Source organism: Ovis canadensis, chromosome 15 (genome assembly GCF_042477335.2).
Source record: "Ovis canadensis isolate MfBH-ARS-UI-01 breed Bighorn chromosome 15, ARS-UI_OviCan_v2, whole genome shotgun sequence".
NCBI classification, from domain to species: domain Eukaryota; kingdom Metazoa; phylum Chordata; class Mammalia; order Artiodactyla; family Bovidae; genus Ovis; species Ovis canadensis.
Genome location: NC_091259.1, coordinates 48,345,396 through 48,368,864, shown reverse-complemented (window position 1 = coordinate 48,368,864; position 23,469 = coordinate 48,345,396). Strand labels below are relative to the sequence as shown.

At 51.5% G+C, this 23,469-nt stretch overlaps 1 protein-coding gene across 16 annotated transcripts in view; it reads left to right on the top strand.

Moving 5' to 3' along the window:
- The window catches only part of MICAL2 (microtubule associated monooxygenase, calponin and LIM domain containing 2), a 240,788-nt gene that overhangs the window by 156,316 nt on the left and 61,003 nt on the right, over window positions 1–23,469 (top strand). For all 16 annotated transcript variants that reach the window (XR_011249327.1, XR_011249329.1, XR_011249328.1 and 13 more), the window contains 5 exons: window positions 9,955–10,135; window positions 11,125–11,312; window positions 15,176–15,247; window positions 20,274–20,407; window positions 22,054–23,395. Coding sequence is in view for 12 of the 16 variants with exons in the window: in XM_069554368.1 (XP_069410469.1) it covers window positions 9,955–10,135; window positions 11,125–11,312; window positions 15,176–15,247; window positions 20,274–20,407; window positions 22,054–23,395 (1,917 nt within the window). In the remaining 4 variants the exon portion in view is untranslated. The remainder of the gene's footprint in view (window positions 1–9,954; window positions 10,136–11,124; window positions 11,313–15,175; window positions 15,248–20,273; window positions 20,408–22,053; window positions 23,396–23,469) is intronic.

Genomic DNA, 23,469 nt, shown 5'->3' with positions numbered 1-23,469 from the left:
AAGTGTTTTATACTTACCATGCTGATCCTCCCAAATCTTGGTGATCCACGAGACGGGTTAGCACATTCAAGTCTGAGGAGTCCTTCCGTAAGGAAGCCTAATTAACTTTTTTCTACTGGGTTTTCCTGTACCTCTTTGAAGTGAGTTTTTTTGTTTTGCATATTACATTCTATGTAAGTGTTTATAAAATATTCTTTACTCAGAAACACTGGATGAAAGAAATTAAAATAAAAATGTAAATAATAGAATTAAGTATTGGTCAGGTAATGGAGTGGTGACTTTGTAAACTTTAAAATCTCTGATGGAAAAAAATCTCAGAGGGAAAATATGGCACAGGTCTGACTTATAAACAGCTTTTAAAACTTAATGTATAAAAAGTAAAAAAGTAGTCAATAGGCAGGCAGACCAGGAGAAAATCTGCATTTGATATGATAACAAAGATGTTCGTTGCTGTGGCATTTAGAAAGTTCCTGCAAAGCAATGGTCTCAGGCACCTTGCTCATGTAGGTAGTATTTGTTGATTAAAGACCCAGTCCATAAACGGGCAAAGGCTATGCATGAATAGTTCATAGTCAAGCAAATTTTAAAACCCTGAAACAGCAAGCATTTCCAAAAATGTTCTAACTTGGCTTTCAAAGGAATGTAAATTAATTATGCTGTACCCACTAAATAAGTAAAGGAATAGTGAATAGATTGTAAGAAAAAAAATGCAGACTTAATCACTAGTATTAAGTGAAAAGTTAAATGGGGACAATCTTTTCTGGAAAGCAATATGCTAACGATTATTAAGACCCCCCAAAAAAGGGATTCTGACCTCTGGGCCCAGTAATCCCACTCCAGGAACTGATCCTAAAGAAATAATCCAGCCAGAGAGAGAAAGTCCCTGCAACCTGAATATGGAGTAGGGAAAGTGGGTCAAGTGAAGTGGGTGAGCGTGGGCTGCTGCTGCTGCTGCTAAGTCACTTCAGTCATGTCCAACTCTGTGCGACCCCATAGACGGCTGCTCTCCCCTATTTCTGTGAACTCATTCGCTTTCAAGGCTTTTCCTTTAATCCCTTAAATAAGTAAAAGAAGCAACTGGTACTTTCACTGCCCCAAGGCCAGTGTTTCCAAGGAGTCGAAGAGTTCCTGTGTGGTACCTCATCAGCTCTTTACCTCCTTGGGTTGATACTGACTTTAAAGTTCACTGAAGCGACAGGCGACCTAGAGCAGGATCTTCAACTATTAAGCATTTTCACCTATCCAAGGCTCAGGCCAGGAATCTGGTGCTGCTCACAGGAGAGGCCTTGGCATAGGGGAGGGCCTTGGACTTGGCTGAAGGCCCAGCTCTGACCCCAACACTTAGTACTGACTCAGAGGCAGTCCCTTCACAGAAGAGCAAGTCCCTTCTGTGAATGGGGCTAGCGATGCCTCTGGCGGAGGGTTTTGTGAAGGCGGAGTCAGTGAGCGTGCCCAGCAAGGGCTCTTGCTGAGTTATAGGGTGAACTTTCCTGGCTTCATGCAGCAGAGAGTGTCCTGAGGGAGGCATTCGGGGTCAGAGAGACTCAGAGTCTGACAGGACTTCTGAGAACCAAAAGGGTCTCAGTTCACATGGGGTGGCAACACCTATTGCTCTCTAGCCTTCCAGTCCCCCAGCTCTCTTGAAGGTAACTGGTTACTTCCCTTTGGACGTTCTAGCCTCAGTTTGAGCCCCTTCTCTCCCACTACCTGCACTTTAGTTTTGCTGTAGTGAGTGTCTTGAGTCTCAGCAGAGGAGCCGTCTCCAGCTCTGTCATGGGCTGCCTGCTCACCATCTCCGCTTCGCTCTCTGCACAGTCTCCAGCTTAGATGTCCACCTCAGGCTTCTGATCTTCCCCTGAGCCAGACTCCACCCTTGGAGGAGTGGAGTCCTCCACAGTCTCCGGAAATGGCAGTTCCGTTCTTCTTGTTGCTCAACTCAGAGCCTTGGTTGGAGTCATTCTTGGCCCTTCTTTTCTTGGTCCCGCATCCAGTCCATTAGTGAATTCTAAGTACGACCAGACTCTGTGTCTCACCACCTCCACGCTGCTGCCTGGTCCCAACCACTATTATTTCTTCCCACGTTTTTCCGGCGACCTCCTGCAAGCCCTTCTCAGAGTTCTCCCTGTGCCAGCCAACCTATTTTCAACCCAACAGCTGGAGTAATTCTGTCAGAACTTAAATCTGATCTCTCCTCTGCTCAAAACTCCAAAGGCTGCCCAGCTCCCTGAGAGGAAGAGCCAGAGGCGTATGGTGGAGTCAGATGGTTCTGTAGAGTCTGGCCCCTGTTACTCTGACCTTCTCCCCCTCCCATGCCTTGTCCCAGCCACACTGCCCGCTGCGGTGTGGCATTTGCACTGGCTGTTCTCTCTGCCAGGAACACCGTTTCCTGGTATCCATATGACTGATCTCTTTGTTTCCATGTCTCCCTCCCTGGGAGGTCCACCTTTCCTACCACAGCCTGTACCCCCAGCTCTCCTGATCCCCCTACCGTTTACTTTGTCCATAGTACTTGTCGCCTCCGACTGTATTATATAAGTCACTTACTACCTACATGTATTGTTTATGTTTTCCTTCTGTTGAACGTCAGCTCCTCAAGGGTGGGAGTCTTTGTTTCTTTGGAACACTCGTATACACCCATCAGGTAGAACAGTGCTTGGCACATAGCGGACCCTCGATAAATATTTGTAGAATAAACAAAGGTCCTGCCTTCCAGCCTGGACCTCTGACTCCTCTGACTAGGGAGCCTGTGGCCATCTAGGGCCTGAGATGATCTTGCTGGTGTCAGGTCACAGGAGCAGAGAGAACCCGTAAGAGCAGTAGGCATTGTGTCTTGCTACCTCTGCAGAGCCTTTGGATTGATTGGGAGAAGGGAGTTTTGGTTTAGTTTCCATTTTGCCTCCAAGGGGTATAATCTGCACACAGCCTTTCTTGGCTGCGTGTTGGAGCAAGTATGTCGGAAGCTGGAGGCCCGAGTTGGCCCAGCATGGTATACCTATTTGTGGCAGGAGAAGGAAGAAGAGTCAAGATGATGGGGACTAAGCCTCCAAAGCTGGCACTGTGAGCCAAACACAAGTAGGAAAGTCAGCTTCCTCTCTGCCTTCAGGCCACCACACTGTCAGAAAGACACTGCATGCCCCATCCCTTCCTCCCAGCCCTGATGGAGGAGGCCTTGCTGCTCGGAGGGCTCAGGACAATTTGGGGGCCCATCTGTAGGTGGTGTTTCCATGGTGTGTCTGGGCAGAGGGCTCTGTGAGATGAGCAGATCAGCTCTGCTGAGGGCTGTGAACAAAGGAAGGGTTGGGTCCTCCTTCTGGTTGGCTTTTAGTTTACTTGAGTTGGTTTCTGCACAGAAGTTGCTGCTAAAGCCGGGCAGGGTCCTTGGAGGAACACTGCTCACGCTGATTCAAAGCAGTAGAGGGTGAGCCCGAGTATGCATGTCTGCACACAAACATGCCCCACAGTCAGCCTGGGGACGCCTGATGAGCATGCCACTGGGCAGGAGAGCCATGCCCCAGCATGGCAGGTGGACCCAAGGCCCAGGGCCACCCATCGGTGTGCTCATACCCTGAAAGCCCCTGGAAACGGGGATTCCTAGCAGTATACTCTCCTCCAGGACGACAGCTGTGCTGTCTTTAGACACCTGTGCCTTATCTTTGGAAGGGGCATGCACTGCAAAGGCCCTTGGTACTAAACCAACAGATCCCTCCTAGGGCAGTTGGGTGGAGGGAATGCTTGACACAGGCTCCTTGCCAGGGCCCTCGCCCATCCTGCTGGGGGCTTGTCCGTGTCCCCTCACTCAGCGCAGTCCAGGAGGAGACTGCACTACGCTTAGTACCCTGGACAGCTGCCTGCTTGCTCTCAGGTGCACTGCCTGCCTTTCCCCTGCTCTGCTCTGTAAGAGGTGTAACCCCTGCAAACTACATCTCCCAAGCTCCTTTGCAACTGGTTTCCTATTAAGTTTGACTGTTGAGACATTACTAGTGAGGGACTGGAGGGTGGGATCAAGGGAGAAGCCAGGGTATTCCTCCATCACTCTGTATCCCAGGCAGTGCAGCGTACTTCCCATGGTACCCACCACCTACTGTGTGGCCCTGGCCTCTGGGCTCATAGCACCAGCTCCTCCCAGAGTCCCCCTAGCCAGTAGCTTCCTATTGTTATTTGTCTGTGCATTGCCTTGTCATCCCTATTTGACTTTTCAGTCAAATAACTCAAAAAACTTTGACCAATCGTTATTGGTTTCCTTTATTAACTTTACTCTGTTGAATACCTGACTTGGGTTCTGTTTTCTTGACTGATAAACTTAATTCCATTGCTCTTGTTAAACTTCTCTCTTCCAAGAGAACAATGGGCAAGAGAGAAGAGGGGGCTTTTACAAGCCCAGAGCCAAAAGTGGCTCTGGCAGTTAGGAGCTGTGTGACCTTGGACCAGTGAGATAACACCTCTGAGTTTCAGTTTCCTAATCTGTAAAACAGGCTTAATGACAGTACCCAGGAGAACCTGTTGCTTCGTTGTCTTCCTGGGTTCTGGAGGAGAGTGGAGGGTCTCCAGACTTGGGGAGAAAACGGGAACAAGTTTGCCAGCAGAGAGAGGGGCAAGGATGCTCCCTGTAGGAGGGGCCTGGCCGCAAAAGAGGCTCAGGACTTGGCTGCTTGGGGCCAAGTGAGGATAGACATTTGCCTGGACACTGCCTGCCTCTGCCTCTGGAGTCTCGTCTTTCTCCAGGGAGCAGGTGCCTGGCCTGAGCAATGAGAGGAGACTGAGATGCTCAGCTCTGAGCAGATCTCCTTCCCTCCAGGAGGCTGGGGCGGCTGCCCTGGGAAGGGCTGGATCATCCTCACCTTCCACAACCAGACACTTCCTCCCCTGGCAGCTCCCAGCCCCACTGAATTCTCCCTATGAGCAATGATGACTTCAGGCAAAGCCTAGGACAAAGAGCAGCTGGGCCTGGGGGAGGCAGCACCAGTGAGCACACCCGAGCCCTTCACCTGGGGCTGGTCACAGACATGCTGCTCTGTGTCCAGGGCTGGCTAATCCCATTCACCCTTGGGGTGGCCCTGGTTGAGTTACTCTGGTCTCTGCATTCTGCCACTCACACAATGAAGATGATCATAGCATCTTTTCAGGATGAGGGGATATCCAAGAAGATGAATGTAAACTGCTAAACAGGCATGTGGCCCCAGGTGATGAGTTGGGGCTGCTTTTGTTATTGCTTTTAGATTACTTCCCTTGCAAGTACTAGCACCACCAGAACTACCGCTACTGGTCTGTGGATGTGGCTAGGGATCCTCAGGGGAATGAGAAGAAGTATCTGGAATAGAAGCTTGAGTGGAGATTTCCTCTTGGGGCAGCACTGACCTGAGACCCAGCGGTTGCCTGGGCCTTGTGGGGCGGAAGGAAGGGAGGAGCATGTCCTCCTTGGGGGTCTTCTGCCTGCGCGAGGTGGTGACAGAGGAAGCACCAGCTTCTTTTCCACAGGTCTCCATGACCAGGTGCCCCCCGGCCCCTGCCCCTCCCCTGATACCCAGGCTCCCCTGTGAGGAACACTGGCCCTGACCCTGCTGCACTGGGGGATCTTCATTCAGCCACCTCCCCACCCCTCCAGAAGCCAGGGAGCCAGCCTTACTCTGATCTATCCCTCAGCCCTGCTGGCAATAACAAAACTCTCCAGGAGAGAGGAGGAGGAGGAAAGCAGACCCCGGGTGTTCTTGCAGGTTTGGGCTGGCCTCTGAGATATAGTGGGTGTGTGACTGCCGCCTGGCACAGCTCGCCTCCACTGCCTGCAGCCGCCCATCTGGCCAAACTGCTCTCCACTCCCTCTCCCCTCTTCTCCGCCCTGTGTGCTCAGCTGATAGGCCTCCTCCAGTCATCACAGCTGGCTCCTCACTGGTAGCCCTTTCTCCTCCTTGTGGGTCCTTCCATCCACCTTCCACTCTGTGACCAGAGCTGTCTTTCTCGGAGGCAAATCTGATGGTGCCAACTGCCAGCTTCCAGCCCTTCAGTGGTTGCTCCCAGAGCAAAACCCACCCTTCACCTCACTGTTCCTGGTCTGGTGTCAATGCAGTCATTTCCCTCTGGCTTCTTTTCTCTACCCTCTTGCCCTCCAGGCGCATGGACTTAGTTTCCATTCCCATGGCAGGTGGCAGTGCTTTCTCACTTTGGTTTTGCTCCCAGGGGTCTGCCCTCTGGAGCACCACCTCTCCTCTTCCTGTTCAAATCCTACTCACCCTCAAGCCCCATTGAAATGGTGCCTTGTAACCAAAGTCTTTATTGCATGGAAGTTTGACCTCCCTCCACTCACAGCTCATCTTGGCCTCACTCTTTTGGGTCTACCTTATAACACAGGTGTTTGTGAACAGACCTTCTTTTTCCTGTGGGGCAGAAAGAGGTGCTTTGAGGCAGACCATGGCTGACTCATCTTCAAATCCCCAGTACAGCCTGGATCAGAGGAGAGCACAATAGCGTCCGTTGGCTATGCAAGTAGCTGCACACACAGCTCACAGGCACACACATCTATACTCACAATGAACCATGTATAGAGCCAGGTCTCTGCTGCAGTAACTGTAACAAGCCTCCCAAACCTTAGTATCGTGTAACATCATTTTTCTTGCTTGTGGGTCTCTGGCTTGCCTGAGTGGCTCTGCTTCAGGCTGCAGGTGTAAAGGTAGCCTGGGATTCCATGGGATCAGCCAGGCTGTAGGCTGGCTCCAGATCTGTCCCGTGTGCCACAGTCAGGGACCCTAGGCTGAAGGGGCAGTAGTCACCAGGGACAAGCTCTTCGCATGGCCAACAAACCGGAGCGCAAGTGGACTAGCCAAACAGCAAGGACATTGAAAGCTGCAGCTCACATCATGCCCACTGATTTCCGCTGGTCAAAGCAAGCCTCAGGCCAAGCCTCAGGGCAACTGGACAGAGAATTTCACCCCTCCTCTTTAGTGGGAAGGACTGCAAGGCCATAGGACAAACTACAACTCTGTTACAGGGAGGGACTGAAGAACTGGGGACGCATCCCAGTCCAAACTCATAGAATAACCCCCATGCATATTGGGGCCCATTTGTAGTGCTGTTCTGCTCACAGACTACAGATTAGGCCGCATCCTCTGAGGAAATATACTACTGCGTGCTGGTGTCTTAAACTCTCTGTACACCTGTTTTCTCAGCAGCAAAATGGGGATAATACTTCTTTTCTTAGAATCTTGTGTGACACTTAATAGACTTATTACATGCTAAAATTCTCATAAAAGTACTCAGCAAAAGCTGCTGCTATTATTATTACTACATAGTCAAGTATTCAATTATAACACTTACTCCCCAAATGCATCCCCTCCATCTACAGCCTCACCAGTACAGAAGGGTACATATATGTCCTCACAAGCAAGCATGCACTGTACCAGGGCTTACAGACCAGGGACCACCTGGCTGCACCTGCTTGTAAACATGTTTTATTGGACCTGTATAATATTTTAAAATGTGTGGCTTTGCACATAAAAATGAATTATCTTCACAGATGGTAAATAGAATTAGGGAGTAGGTAACATTTCCCAGAAAGAGCGTGTGGGTGAAAAAATGGGAGGGCCTAGGTGGAAGCATGAAGAATCTGTCACTTAAGGGTTGGCTAGAAACCATCCAACAATGGTTGAGATGGAACGGTCTGCTAGGCAGGGAGAGAAAGTGAGCCTGGGAGCAGCGAGGAGCAGAGTGCAAGAGCTGCAGGAGGGCCCCAAAGCCTAGTGAATTGGATTTAGAAACATGGAGGGCACTGGGGGCTTTGTTGGGAGTCATTTGGATAGTGGAGATATAGGCAGGATTATAGGGGATTGCGGAGTGAGTGATGCGAGGTGAAGAAATGGAGAAAGGGAGTGCAACCAACTCTTCCAAGAAGACTAGGAAGGAAGGAGAGTTGGCTGGGAGTGGGGATGGCCTGGGAATAAAAACAGTTTTCTTAAAATGGTAGGGTATGTAAACGCTTATGGAAAAGATGCAGGAGACAAAGAATTAATGGCACAGGGAAGAGGATAACCTTGGGGGATGTGTAGGGAGAACCAAGATCAAGTGCAGTGTCATCCTCAGAGAGGAGGAAGGACTCCTCTGCCACTGTGACCAGAGAGGAGGTCACTGATAGTGGCCAAGAGGGAACTGGGGCCTGGGCTGCCTGTCTTGCTCATTTATTCACCAACTGATTCATTGATCCATTTAACAGGTATTTATTGAGCATCTACTCTTCACCAGGCACAATACTAGCAAGAAAGAAATAGGCAAAAATCACTGCCTTTATTCTCAGCATGGGAGAGAGAGAGAACAACAAAATAAATGGGGAATGTGTGTAGTTCATTAGAAGGTGTGATATGCTATAGATAAAAGTAAAGAGGAAAGGAGAGTGCTGAGGGTGTGGGTTCCCATTTGAGGAGGATGATTGGGGTCACCTGCTTGAGAAGGTGACAGCTGGCTGAAGGCTTGAAGGTAGTGGGTGAGCAAGCCCTGCTCTTTAAACCCCTCCTTCCACAGAGGAGGAAGAGGCAAGAACCTCTGAGCTGGGGGCTGAGACGAAGGCGGGCTGAGTGAGGGAGAGTCAGCATGGTGTTCATGTGGTCGGAGCAGAGAGCCAGGAGGGAAGCACTGGGCGATGAGGTCACAGGGACCCTAGAGCTTTGTGAGAGGAGGTGGTGGTATTCTCTGACTTCCTTTAAAAAAAAAAAAAAACACAACTTTTTAATTAGAGGATAATTGCTTTACAATGTTGTGATGGTTTTTTGCCATACATCATCATGAACCGGCCATAGGTATACCTATGTCCCCTCCCTCTTGAAGCCCCCTCCTACCTACCTCCCCATCCCAGCCCTCTAGGTTGTCACGGAGCACCAGCTTTGGGTTGCTTGCATCATACAGCAGTTTCAACAGTCACTCGGCAGCTGTTGAGAACAGACTGAAGGGTGGGCGCAGCCAGAGGGAAAGCAAGCAGGGAAACCAGTTGAGTCTGTATCTATAATCTAGACGAGAGATGATGGCCACTGGGGTCAGGGTGGTAGCAGAGGAGGTGGTGACAGGTGCCTGGATTCCTGGCGTATTTTCAAGGTAGAGCCAACAGGATTTGCTGATAGCTCGAGTGAAGAGTGGAAGAATGAAAAGAGTCAAGAATGCCACTGAAGTGTTGACTGGAACAACCAGCAGGCCCCAGTTGCCATTTACGGAGATGGGAGGGCCATGGGGAGGCAGGCTGGGGGAGAGGTGGAGATGGCGATTTCCATGCATGTGAGGTTAAGGTATCTATTGGACATCTCCCTGGAGATGCCAAGAAAGCCTTTGTGCGCATGCATCTACATTCAGGGGAATGTCCAAGTTGGACAGAGAGATGTGTGAGTCCGTGCTGTCTGGGGTTATTTAAAGTCATGAGACTGAATAAGGTCATCAAGGACATGAGTGTAGATGAGAAGAGAAGCAGTTGAAAGACTGAGTCCTGGGACCTTCCAGTGCTAACAGGTCAGGTCCTGGGGAAAGGGGAACACGGAAAGAAACAGAAGGGGAGAGCCAATGGGGAGGAGGGAGCCAGCTATGCTGTCCTGAAAGAAAAACTGCTTCTAGAAGGAGGAAATGATCAGCTGGGTCAGAGGCTGCTGGTGTGTCAAGTAAGAGGAGAAATGAGAAGTTACTGCTGGGTTTAGGAGCACAGTGTGATTTTGACAAGAGCAGTGCAGAGTCTGGTGGGCCTGCGGTGGGCCCCTGCACGTTTCAACCTTCCTTTATGGGTTAAATGGGATGGTGTGTGTGTTCATGCCCAGCACACAAGATGTGTGCTCTAAATGCTGGGATGTCTGGCGGGCTGAGTGGTGGGGACCCAGTGATGGCACGGAGGAGGAGGTCTATCTTGGAGAGCCCACCCAAGCCTCTGGAGGAGGGGCAGGCTCCCTGCAGGGCTGTCCATTCCCACCATCTCTCTAGACCCTCTTCTCCTCTCAACAGATGAGCCGACCTCCCCCAAGAAGCCCAAGAGCATCCCGGAGCCCGAGCCTGGGGATGTGGCAGGTGGAGCCGCCTCCCCGCCACCCTCCGAGTGGACCTCGGTGAGGATCAGCCCCGGGGAGGATGTGGTTGGACAGGACGTGCTGGCCGTGCGCGTGCTGGTCACCAGCGATGACAGCAGGTATGCTCCCCCTGCCGTAGGACGGGGGCGGGATGGGCTGGGCAGACAGCTCTGGGACGCTAGTCTCCCTACTCACTTGCAACTTGGTTCCTTCTGAGGATCATGAGGGGAGACTATTCCAGGCCCCTGTCCTCAGCTTGGAGGGGGTGGTCTTCTCACTTATGTGGCATTTTCCTTCTATGTATGAGTGCATGCTGAGTCACTTCAGTAGCGTCCAACTCTTTGAGACCCAGTGGACCGTAGCCTGCCAGGCTCCTCTGTCCCTGGGGATTCTCCAAGCAAGAATACTAGAGCAGGTTGCCATGCCCTCCTCCAGGGAATCTCCCCGACCCAAGGATCAAAGCCCGCATCTTTTATATTTCCTGCATTGGCAGGCGGGTTCTTTACCACCTGGGAAGCCCCTTCCTTCTATGTATACCTGTGTCTAAATTTCCTTGTAAGGAAAATCATAAGGCGACTCCTGCCAGATTAGGCTTCCCTGGTGGCTCAGATGGTAAAGAATCTGTCTGCAATGCAAGAGACCCGTGTTCAATCCCTGAGTGGGAGAGATCCCTTGGAGAAAGGAATGGCAACCCACTGCAGTATTCTTGCCTGGAGAATCCCATGGACCAGGGAATCTAGTGGGCTACCATCCATGGGGTCACAAAGAGTCGGACATGACTGAGCAACTTTCACTTTCACCTGCCAGATTAGATTAGGGCCCACCCTAATGACCTCATTTTAAGTTAATGACCTCTGTAAAGACCCTGTCTCTAGAAGCAATCCCATTTCCAGGTACTTAGAGTTAGGACTTCTTGTGAATCTGGGGGGACACAGTTCAGCCCCGAACCAAGCCAGAGGCTGGGTGCCAGGCAGGGAGGTAACGAGACGACAGCCCTTTCCCTGGGAGCCCTGTGTCTGAGGGAGGCAGTGCTGGGCCTGGCACAACATGGTGGGGGTGGGGGATTGCAGGCCTCCAAGCTCACCTGTTCTGTCCCTCCACCTTCCAGCTCCGATGCAGAGTTGGACCACGCTGACAGTGAGGCCTCCAATGCGGAGCCCTCTGACAAAAGACCCCCGCGACTGGAACTCCAGCTCCCACCCCTCCTGAAGCCCCTCACCCGGCACAGCTCCCTGAGGGAGGCCCTGACCAGGGCAGTCTCTCCACACGACCTCGGGGAGCCCGAAGCTGTGCCTGGTGAGTAGAGAGCCTGCCTGGGAGAGAGACAGGCTTGCCTGGCCCTGGGACACGGGGGCAGGAGTGGGGAGGGGCACAGAGACTGACTCTCACGGGCAGCATTTCCTCATGGGGGACCGTGGGACAGAACGTCTGGCCCCCAGGCTCAGAGGCGGTGGAGCTGGGAGACTGGGGGTGAGGGGACTGGATGCAGGGCCAGCCTCCCTCTCCACAGGGAGCTTTGGAATCTCAAGTGGGAAGGTGGCAGAGGGGCCTGACTGGCTATCGTGTGTCACAGGCAGAGATAAGGGGTGGCCCAGGACCAGGACCCTCTCGCCTGAAGCAGTCTCCTCTGTGAATATCTCCTGACGGGCCCTCTGGCATTCCGTGGCCCGCAAGGGAAGCTCCAGCTGCTGTTGGGCCACAGGTAGCCCTGGGCAGCAGTTTCCCTGGGGGCAGCACAGGGCCCCTGTCAGTGCCTGGGGCCTGTGGAACGTGTGGGAACACATGCCCTGTCACTGAGAGCTGTATTGGTCAAGGCTTTGCCTATACATGGTGCCACTTCCTCCTCAGGGTGACCCTGTGAGGTAAGTAGCGTGAAGCCCATTTTACAGGTGTGCAAACGGACTCTTTTCCCAAGGACTCACAACTTAGTGAGTGCTGGGTGCTCCACACTCTAAGAAGTAGCTGTCTTTAGCATTCCAGCTTGTTTTAATAAAGGTGGCCTCGGATTGAGTGTTTTGAGTTAGTCAAGAGCGACTGCTAACCCGTGGGTGTGAAGAAACAGGCTAACAGCAACTTGCCACCGTCAGGACCAACGGCCTGAGCGTCCCTGGGAAGAGCCGCAGCGCCGCTTGTCCTGTGCTTCCCTCTGGTGGCCAAGAGCAGAACTTCCACGTGAACCTAGAAATGCTCTCGGGAGCTGGGGCTTGGAATCCTGCAAATTCTGGGTTGACCCTCCCATGTGAGCTGTTTTTTAAAAGGACAGATTGTCATCCAAACACATTTTCTCAGGACCATTTGTGGTGCTGTCCAGAGAGGATTAGCACATGCAGAGGACAGAGGCTTGGGTACCGCAGGACTCTCCCTCTCCCTGGGCTCCAGCCTCCTCAGTTACGTATACGAAGCCTGCCAGCCTTTCATTCCTTCCTTCCATTTCTTCTCTCTCCTCGATTGCAGGGGATTTTAGACAACTTACAAGAGAGCCATAAAACAAAATTGTCTCTATATATGAAAGAGCGCCTCAAGATAAAGTCTCAAGATATCTATATACACATGAAAGTGAAAACCAGTTTAGGAGGTTTAGACCTCAGAGAGGCACACTATGATCCTAAACTGTTGTCTAGTGGAGTCATTTGATACTTAGTTTTCCTGAAGCCACAGTTCAAACGGAAACAATCATTTCTCATTATTCACGAGGAAAAGATACACTGGTTTGCAGGTCTCAGTTCCACTTTTCCTGATGCTTCACCCTATGGAAATTTCCTGAGAGGGATATTCCACTGTGTCTTTTTTTTTTTTTTTAATACAAAGGCTTTCAATTTTATTTTATTTTTAACAAACATACATGGGACTTGATAAAGGTTACTAACTGAATGAGCTCTAACAGACAGGTTCTCTGTGGCTTTGACACAGTCAGCTTTCAAATGATCAGCTAGCTGGTTAGGATTGTACACTTGGTACTTTTTGCTGTTGTTCAGTCATTCAATCATGTCCAGCTCTTTGCCACCTCATGGACTGTAGCCCACAAGGCTCCTCTGTCCATGGGATTTCCTAGGCAAGATTATGGGAGTGGGTTGCCATTTCCTTCTCCGCACTGTGTGTCTTGAACAATGCCTCTGCAGAAAATGCAGCCACACTTTTCCCAAGGCTGTTTTATGTAGCGCCCCTTGCTGGCAGGTAAGAGCATGACAGGGAAGTATGACAGAGCGTTTCTCCCAGGATGGGGTTGGGTGGAGAGATCAAGGCAGTGTGGCCAGAGGATTTTGCTTGACAGTCCAGTTTAATTCCAGAATAAGAAACAAGAGTAGGCAGAAGTGGACAGACCTCGTGACTTTCTAGCGATCTTCTGTCAGTTTTGCCTTCATCCATCATGGTTCCCATCACTGCCAAGCAGACCGCATCGTAAGGTTACAATCTTGGACGTAGTCTGAGTGCTGTGTTTTGTGTTGCTGGCTACAGTGAGTCTGTCACTTAGCAGATAATGTAGGGTTGGCATCATGTTGTGGGTGTTACAGGGTTTCATTAACCACACTTTTCACCTAGATAAATGGCTCAGAGTTTAGCTGAAGGGATGCTGAAAAATACCAGGACATCACTTTACAAAGACTCCATTTGTACACCAAATGTACACCATTTGTACACCATGCTCAAAGCAGCATTTTTTACAATAGCAGAAAGGTTACTGGCCCAAATGTCCATCAACAGGTGAATGGATAAACAAATTGTGCTATATCCACACAATGGAATGTCATTCACCTTTACAAAGGAATGAATTTGCAACACACGCTATAACATGGATGGACCTTTAAGTTATTATGCTAAGGAAACTAAGCCATGAGACAAGTATTGTATGATTTCACTTCTGTGAGGCATCCAGCATCGTTCAAGTCGTAGAGGCAGGGAGTATGGAAAAGTGGTTACTAGGGCCTGGGGGAGGAGGGTGGCTAGGGATTATTGTTTAATGGAGACAGGGTTTCATTTGAGATGAAGAACAAGTTCTGGAGATGGATGGAGGTATTGTTTGCACAACAATGCGAATGTACTTGATGCCACTCAACTCTACACGTGAAAATGGTAACATGGTGATTTTAATATTATATATGTTTTACCACCTTTGAAAGGACTCTGGGACTGCCTCAGCTCATCAGCTTCTTAAAGTTTTTCAGCATAGAGCATGTCCATGATGATGGTTTAAAATAGAACTTGAGCCCTGTCTAATAGAGGTCAGAGAAAACAGTCCATAATGCTCCCCTAAAACACCATGTTCAGTGGTTCCTAAAGAATACCATTTAAGGGGCAGGTTTCTAGGTTCCCTCCTTCAGAGACTCGGATGTCTTGGGTCGAGAGTGGGGCCCACTATCTGCATTTGCATAAGTGCCCCAGATGCCTCCAGGAAAGAGGGCCACCACAGAGGCCAAATTTGAGGGCCCAGTGTGGGAATGGGATACATTTATATCCCGCTGCCCACTCTCAGGCCCCAAATGGCCGAGACCCATTTCTTCTGCCTGTGATGTTCATTTTGTTCAGCTGATTCTCAAGACCCAGCCCACGGCATCCTGCAAGCGTGTTTCCATTGGAACCAGGACAAGAGGAGGGGTCGTGGCCATGGATTGTACAGGGGTTCAGTTAAAATCGAAAGGGCTTGGGGACTCTGGGGGTAACACGGAAAGAGGTTGGTGTTTTCTGCAGCTTCCAGGCTTCAGTGAGAGCAGCTCTGGTTCCTCTATGACACAGTTGTGGCATTGATGTTAGACTTCAGCTTCAAAGAGCTGCTCTGCTAAAAACAGATGTGTTAAATATGCCTGTGTGCATATAGGCATATATGTATACATGTATGCACATAAGCATGTAAGTACACGTGCTTATTACCAATGGGTGAGTTAGAATGATGGCACTTAATTTGAGATCTTTTCTGAAAGAGGGCAGTACCTGGCCCCCAGCAGTGTCTCAGTAAATGTTTGATGACTGAATGAATGAAAACTTAGCGGTGTGTGTTATAGAGACAGGGACAGCCTGAGTAAAGGGGCTCAGTCAGTTATGACCATGAGTCTACTAGCTTTTGGCAAATGGGCCATAGGAGACAACTCCCTATTTGTCCTATCCATTTAACAGACTCTTCCTCCCTCCTCATCTCCCCTGCCTTTTTATTTTTCCCACCACAGCTCTGCAGTGGGCCAGTAGCTTCCAGTGTCCAACTCCCAGCGAATACCAGAGTGGGAGAAGATTCCAGTCCAGTGAGTCATGAGCTCCCTGGGGAAGGTGGGGGCGGGCAGGAGCTGTCTGATTAATTCTCAGGGGCAGCTGTTCTCACTCCTCACATGTCCTCTCTGAACCGGCCTCCTGGATGTGAGGGGAAAGGAAAGAGATGTATGTTTGACTCCATTTCCGCTGCTCACTAGACGAAGTACTTTCCAATGGATTTTCTACCTTCAGCGAGCCTTAGAACTCTACAACTGCACTTGAAAGGGGCCTGAGCTCCAAGCTTCTTGAAACAAAGATGAAACTGTGGCCCAGGGGCTCTATACATTTTGGTTCAGTTCACTGGAACTAGGCTGGGGCTGTCAGCTTAAGCTTGAGCAGTAGTGGGTAAAGCAATGAAAGAACTCACACACCCATCCACCCACCCACCCCCTACTTCTTTCTCTGAGCAGGCTACCAGTACCAGGGCCTGCAGCAGGTGCCAAGGCAGCAGGCTCCCACGAGGGGGCGCAATGACTGCGCGCACGGTTGGCGACGTCCTAGGGCCAGCCCGCGCCTGACGCCACCCTAGTTACCGAGCAGAAATGGAATTCCCTCTCCAATCTTGAGAGCGGGCACGGACTCTTCATCTGATTCCAAGTTCATCGCTGCCCTCACGCTCCCTCTCCAGACTTTGCTGTAAGAGAGATGGACCCAGGAAAGCCTTGGCTTAGACCAAAAAAAAAAAAAGAAATGAAGCTGGAATAGTGTGCTAGTTTAGTTAACTTCTTCCTTCTGAGTCATCACTGACTCCTGGTCAGTGAGTCATTCTCCCCGAAACCCCAAGACCTGCAGCCCCTTTCCCTTGGGCCAGGCGGGGACAATGGGCACTTCTGGACCAGGGCCGCACACCTGGGCAGGCCACGTCACCAGGAAAAACCTAAAATGACTCGAGCCATTCTGTAGTTCCAGGCAAGGAAGGTAAGGGGAAGGAGGGAATTAACCTTCAGTGAAGGCCCAGGTCAGGCCTTTTTCACATGTTATTTCATTTACTCCCCCACCTCAACCCCTCCTCAGCCACGGGAATTCTATGGGTGGGTCGATTTGGGCACAGATTCTGTCCCGCTCTTCCAGCTGTCTTTACTGAGTGCCACTGGTATGAGGGGTCTGGCCTCGCCCTCAAGGAGGTCCTGGTCGGGGAGTGGGGGGTGGGGGCCAGTGAGAGCTGGGAGCCTGGTAGGTGACCCTCCCAGCAGGGTGGGGGATCCTGGAGGAGGCACAGGGGAGAGGAGACTGCTAACCAGTGGCGTGGTTTCTCAGCTATATCTTTAGTTAACCCAGGAGTATCAGCTGTTGCTTCTCAAATCTATATAAAAGTTTGAGAGTCAGCCTCGAGTCTGAATCATTTCCAGGGGCTAAGTGCTTAGTATGGGCCTGGAGCAGAGGAGGCACCCAGTGCTTGCTTTCGGAATGAATAAATAAATTAACGGAGGAACTAACTAAAGAGTCTGGGACCAAACCAGTTGAACTGAGCGGAGGAACAGAGACCATGACTTCAGCCTGAGCTGAAGCCCCTAGAGGGCGCTCCAAGACTTTGGGAGGATTTAAGAATTGCCTATGCTCCAAATTTGGGGAAGCTGCACCCTGGGATCCCAGTCTTTGTGAAAATCCCCGGAGCCATCTTTCAGTCATCTTCATTGTGCCAGAAAGGAAATCCAGTAGGCAAGGCTGGTCCTGAAGAAGGGAGCAAAGCTTGGGGTAGTCTCATCCATCCCTTCACTGCCCTGTTAAGGCTGGCTCAGGCCCCAGCCCCAGACAGGTGGATGGAGTGGGCTGTGTGTCTGCCCTTATCACTCTCCCCCAGCTGACCACACTCACCAGAATGATCTCTAGGATCAGGGGGAAATGTCTGTATTGCCAGAGGGCCCAAAGAAGAGGCAGCTGACCCAGGGAGGATATGGGAGGATCTGCAATCTGGATTCTGGTCTGTTCATCAACCCCCTTTGCACGATGGGACTGGAAGGGCCAGTGGCACCCAGGATTGAGGCTCCCGTAGAGGTCAGGCAGCCTGGCTGGACCATGCCAAGGTTTCAAGCAAAACAAGAAAGGGCCAACAGAGAAGGGTGTGAGCTGTAAGTGAAAATGAAGCCTCTGGACCCTGAGCTGCAGAAGTCCTGGCCAGGGTGGGTGTGTGCAGTCTCCCCTGAAACAGGTTAGCGGTTCAGCAGTGCCTTTATGGGACACCACCTGTGTGCATGGGAGGAAGGGAATGGGATTCATATTTAGCTACCATGTGGCATCTAGGGCTTCCCTGATGGCTCAGTTGGTATAGAATCCACCTGCAATGCAGGAGACTCCGGTTCGATTCCTGGGTCTAGAAGATCTGCTGGAAAGGGATAGGCTACCCACTCCAGTATTCTTGGGCTTCCCTGTGGCTCAGCTGGTAAAGAATCTGCCTGGAGACTTGACTTTGATCCCTGGGTTGGAAAGATCCCCTGGAGAAGGGAAAGGCTCCCACTCCAGTATTCTGGCCTGGAGAAGTCCAAGGACTGTATAGTCCATGAGGTGGCAAAGAGTCGGAAACAACTGAGCGACTTTCACTGTTCACTGTGGGATTTACTTTGCGCTCTGTGCTGAGCACCTCTTTTTAATCCCATTTTCTTTCTCCAGCTTCCCCATGAAACAGCACTAGGCTTCCCATTTTTCAGATGAGAAACCTGAGGGTTACGTAACTCGCTCGGCATCAGCCAGCTGGCGTGGGTGTGAAGGGGGTGGTGTTCCAGGCTCCCGGTCACCATCCTCTGAGAGGATGGCCTCAGAAGGCCTGGGTGGGTGAGATTTCCTGTTGCCTCTCAGCTGCGCTCTGGCGCCCCCTTCCTCTCCCAGGCTGGGACTTGAATGGCAGGTGCGTTGCTTCCATCTCCTCAGGGCCGCCTCCCAGTTCTGAGGCCTCACCCTTGAGGCCATGTGTGGAGAGAGACCCCACTCACTGGGTGGGGGTGGGAATTAGATAAAGAAGAGAGGGGGGCACTCCCAGGTCATGACCTTGAGAGCCCCAAGGCTCTCCTGTGAGCTTGATTCCCAAGGTGTCCTGGCTCTGTATCAGAAGGTTCCCAGATTGCTCCTCAGAGGAACAAAGAGGCAGTCTGTGGAGCCGAGGGGACTTTGGGACAAGTTCAGGAGTTTGATTCAGGAGATGGCAGAAAGAGGAGAATGAGGGGGCGAGGAAGAGGAGGAGAAGGAATTTAGCAGGAATTTGGCAAGCCCAGGACAGGAAGCACAGCAACAACTGACTCACAGCTTTTGCCTTTTTAGGCTCGAACCATCTAATCGTGGACTGAGATGGGGGTTCGTTGGGGTGACAGGCAGGCCGGCCAGCTGCCCACCCCCACCTGTGTCAGCTCCTGGCAGCCAGTGTGGCCTTTGTCCCCAGCAGCTCCTTCCTGCCACTCTCAGATCTGTTTCCCTGAGTTACCTTTTCCCCCTGGAGCTCTTCCGTTGGGAAGCTTGCTGACCGTGTGTGTGGCCAGCTTTTCATAGCCCAGGCCTGGGATGCATGCTCCAACATGCTTGCATTTGAGAGAGGAAAGCAGGTCAGAGCGCTGGCAAACCCCCTGTGTGGCTCCCTGGTGGTCTGGAGGGAACTCCTTCTGTGGTGAGCTTGGGTTTGGCTTGGCCTGGATGAGTCCCAGAGGAGGGGCCTCTCAGTCAAAGCTCTGGGGAAACTGAGGCCAGGGGATCGTGTTAAGAAGCAAGCTGAAATCTCATGCCTTGGAGGGAAATGGAAATGGGTCAGCCGAGCAGCCAGAAGTAAGGATTCTGACAAGAATGGATAGACAGGTATTCCTGCGAGCTTCCCTGGAGAACAGCCTTTATGTGCCTGGAGGGCTTACAGGAGAGCTGGCTGGGCTGGTAGGTCAGACACTTGGTGGGTAAATCTGCAAGTGAGCATGGCATCTTCTGAATCCCTTTGAGGACTGGTTACTGAAATGGTATGATAGGGAAACAAAACTCTCGAGAGTTTAGGTTTGTTGCTGTTGAGTCGCTAAGTCTCGTCTGACTCTTTTGTGACCCCATGGACTGTAGCCCACCAGGCTACTCTGTCCATGGGGTTTCCCAGGGAAGAATACTGGAGTTGCCATCTCCTTCTTCAGGGGATCTTCCCGACTCAAGGATTGAACTCACGACTCCTACATTGGCAGGCGGATTCTTACCACTGAGCCAGCGGGGAGGCCCGGATTTAAGGTTCCTAGAGGGTACACGTCCACACGTGGTGCGTGCCCTCAGGAGAGAGAGGCAATGAGCTTGGTCTTGTAGGCGACATCTGTTAGAACTCTGTTGTAATGAGACTAATTGATTTCAGCTCCCACAGTTCAGAATTAGGCTCATCCTCAGTCCCAGGCACGCTCCTTTCTCCTGTCCATCTGAGCACACGCACTCTCTCTTGCTTGTTCCCTGACCAGCAGGAGCTTGGCATGAACCCCACTCCGTATGCGTCAGATGCTTTGATGCTCATTACGACCTCCCTCCCTCGAGTTCTCTTAAAACGTCAGTCTGGCCATCTCGTCCGAGAGCCGCTTGGTGCACCCGTGAGAGGAGGAGCCCTTTTCCTCAGCTGTGACTGCCTCTCCTGTGTTACCCCATCCGTGCCCATGGCGAATGGTCCAGCCTCTTGTGGGAAGAGGCCTCAGGTGGCCTGTTTATTGACTAAGGAATATAATGCAGCCCCAGCCCCCCACCACGATGGCTTTAGGGCAGACATTAGAGGTAGATGTCTGTTTCCCAGAAAAACCCTGGAGACCCCTCTTCCCTCTCTCGGGAAGCATTCTCTTGTGGGTGTGAGACATAGTGGTTCTTGGACTTTTCATCCTGAGACCTCCTTCCCCTAAGGAACCTGACACTCCTGTGCCTGTTCTTCCAAGTCCCAGGCTCTGGGCTCCAGGACCTCTGAATTGGTCTCCAGCATCTTCCTCTCGTGACTCAATTTATAGAATGGAGCTTCACTGATAAACCTCCCCTTTTCTTGATAAAATAAGGAAAAACCACAACTCCGTAATGGAGAGCATGTTCTTTCCTTGGTAGATTTCATACCAGTGAACCACAAAATGACGGTGTTGCCTCCCAAGGAAGCCTGTCCTCCCCTGCCTCCTCCTTCTCCATCCTCCTCTTCCTCGACTGATGACCTGAATGCCCTGGACAGTCCCTCCCTTACTCAGGTAAGTGCCTTCAGGGCCCTGCACAGGCATGAGGATGATGCCTGTACTCCCCCTACTTCCACACTAAGCTCTGGATTCCTAGCATCCTTAGGTCACCCCAGTTGCAAAGCCAGGGCCAGAGAGATGCTCTGTCAAGAGCCCACCCCAGGCTTCTTCATTTGTGCCTTTCACAAAAGTGCACTCTGCTCCTTCTCAGTCACCAAGGGCATAGCCAGCCACTGCCTCACTCAGCAGACTTTATGAGGCCTGAAATCTGGGCTGGACTGTGGGGTGCAGAGATGCTTGGGCTTATGCTCTGCCCTTGATGACCTCACAGAGGGTATTGAGGAGCTGGCAGCTATAGGGTGGCAAGTACAGAATGGAGAGGGCCTTTGGTCACAGCTGAGAACCTTGGAAGCAACATCCCACTTGAACAGAAAATGGCCTCACCGAGATAGACAGGATTGGACTCTTTCCTTCAGTATGAATCTATGAAGCCTCTGTTACCTGCCAGAGCCTGTTCTAGACTCTGGGAAGTAGAACATCCAAGACAGAATATTTCATTCTCCTGAGAAGCTCCTGTCCCATGACCAGAGCTCTGGGCAGGACGCAACCTCTCCTTCTAAAGTCTGTTATGTTCTCCCTCTGCCAAGGGCCAAGCTCCTGAGTGCTGGCAATGATTGATTGCCTTCTCAATGGGGAGGCATGAATCAGGTTTTAAAGGGTCCTTGTGCAGTCGCTAAGTCATGTCTGTCTCTTTGACCCCATGGACTTTTAGCATGCCAAGCTTCCCTGTACTTCACTGTCTCCTGGAGTTTGCTCAGACTCATGTCCATTCAGTGATGCCATCCAACCATCTCATCCTCTGTTGCCCCCTACTTCTCCTGCCCTCAATCTTTCCCAGCATCAGGGTCTCTTCCTAAGAGTCAGCTCTTTGCATCAGGTGGCCAAATTATTGGAGCTTCAGCTTTAGTCCTTCCGATGAATATTCAGTGTTGATTTCCTTTAGGATTGACCCATTTGATCTCCTTGCTGTCCAAGGGACTCTCAGGAGTCTTCTCCAGCACCACAATTCAAAGACATCAATTCTCTGGTGCTCAGCTTTCTTTATGATCCAATTGTCACATCTATACATGAAAAACCATAGCTGAAAGGGTTATTGGAAGATCCCAAAGTCTTTCCTGCCACCACAGTTCCAAGCCAGAGAGGGTAGTTGTCTCTCTTTAATGGTCTCCAAGGAAAAAAGTCTTGGTTTCTTGGTTGTTGGAGGACCATACCTATGGGTAGGATATGCCCGTTGGGACCATAGCTGAGCCTCTGCATGTGCCTGGCCACCCATACGGGCCAGGCTAGCCCTGCCCTCACTGGTCTGGGAGCTTGTCAATGACTTTGTCTTCCCTCTGGCTTTCTACCCATCTAATCTAAGACTCAGGTAAGCCTTTGATCAGTGATATGGAGGCTCTGGGCCAATTCTAGCCCATTCCAAGGCAGCCACTTAGAAGGAAGAGTGGCCCTCTGAAATCACCCTAGGCAGAATTCTTTTTGACTTTGGGTGTCTGAGATCTGAAGAGAGGAAGGGAGGGGACTGTGGGATGCAATGCACCTCCTCATGTAAGTAAATGGTGGGAGCTTCTGAACCACTGCTGGGTTTTGCCTGTCCCTTCCAGGTGACAGTTTTCAACACCCCCTCACAAATCTCCAGAGGTCATTTCAGTCCATCCACCCCCATCTTTCTGAGGCGTGCCAAAGCCCATGGACCACCCAAGGATCTCCCCCTGCGTCTGCCTCATGGACAGGTACTGGAGCGGATGGAATACTGCCTGGTGAGGCCTGGTGGAGACGGCCTTGAGAGCTCCAGGCCACCCAGCCCTGCAGAGACGGCTTCTGATGGGTGTCAGGAGGCAGTGGCCCCTCCTAGGGACATCAGAAGCATCCACAGAGGCCCACACCCTGTTGAAGGGAAGGACAGGTGCTTGCCAGACCACCCGCTGTCTCCCTGGGCTGGAGAGGAGCCTGGAGAAGGGAGTAGCAGACCCAGGAGGGTAGAGGATGGTGGGTTGGAGCTGGCAGAGAAGTCAGGCTTAAAGAAGTTGGTTCTCACTCCGGAGCAGAAGACTTGGTTGTTGGATTGGAATGACTCTAATCTTGAGAACTTGCACCTGGAAACCGGGGCACGACTTTCCCAAAAGAGCACTAAAAATGGTACAGGAGGCCGTGTGCTGAAACCTGTCCGCCCCCTGCTGCTTCCTCGGGCAGAGAAAGAGAGCTTGCCAGCCCAGAGACAGTCTCAGGAGAAGATGCGGGCCCCAGCTGAACGGGCTCCTGGGGAGCGAAGCACGGCCCCACCCAAGTCTCCACTGCGGCTTATAGCCAACGCCATCCGGAGGTCCCTGGAGCCGCTCCTCCCCAACTCTGACGGTGGGAGGAAGGCCTGGGCCAAGCCAGAGTCAAAGACTTTGCCCACCAGCCCACCTCATGCTTACACTCGCTCATTCAGCTTTCGGAAAAGCAGCTCCAGTAAAGACAGCGATCAGCCATCCCCCAAGAGAGACGTGGCAAGCAAGGCCTCGGCCTTCTTCTCCCTGGGCTCCCCGACTGCAAGGGCTGCCCAGCCCTCAGCCCTGAGCCCTCCTGCCCCTGCCTTTGGCACCCACAGTTTGCCCAGCCGGCCATCCAAGGTGTTTCCTGCATGTGTGCCCCAACCCTGTGGCAGGATCGAAGATGTCCCCACACTCCTGGAGAAAGTGAGTTTGCGGGAGACAGTCCCAGATGCTTCCAGGGTTCCCAAGAAAAGGACCTCACTCTTCTCCTCCTTCAGACTCAAAGACAAATCTTTTGAGAGTTCTCTCCAAGAATCTGGACCAAGAAAGGACTCCCAAGACCTCTTCAGCAGCCCCAAGGGGAAGGTGCCGCCCATGGGCAATGCCCAGCCCCCAGAGAAGCAGGTGCAGCCAGTCAGTAGCACCTGCCTGGGGCAGAAGGTCCCTCCTTCTCCAGAGAAAGATGCAAGTAAGTGGTTCTTTCCTAGCAAAAGTCTCCCATTCATGCGGGAAAGTTAATTATCCTTATTGGATTAATAAGTA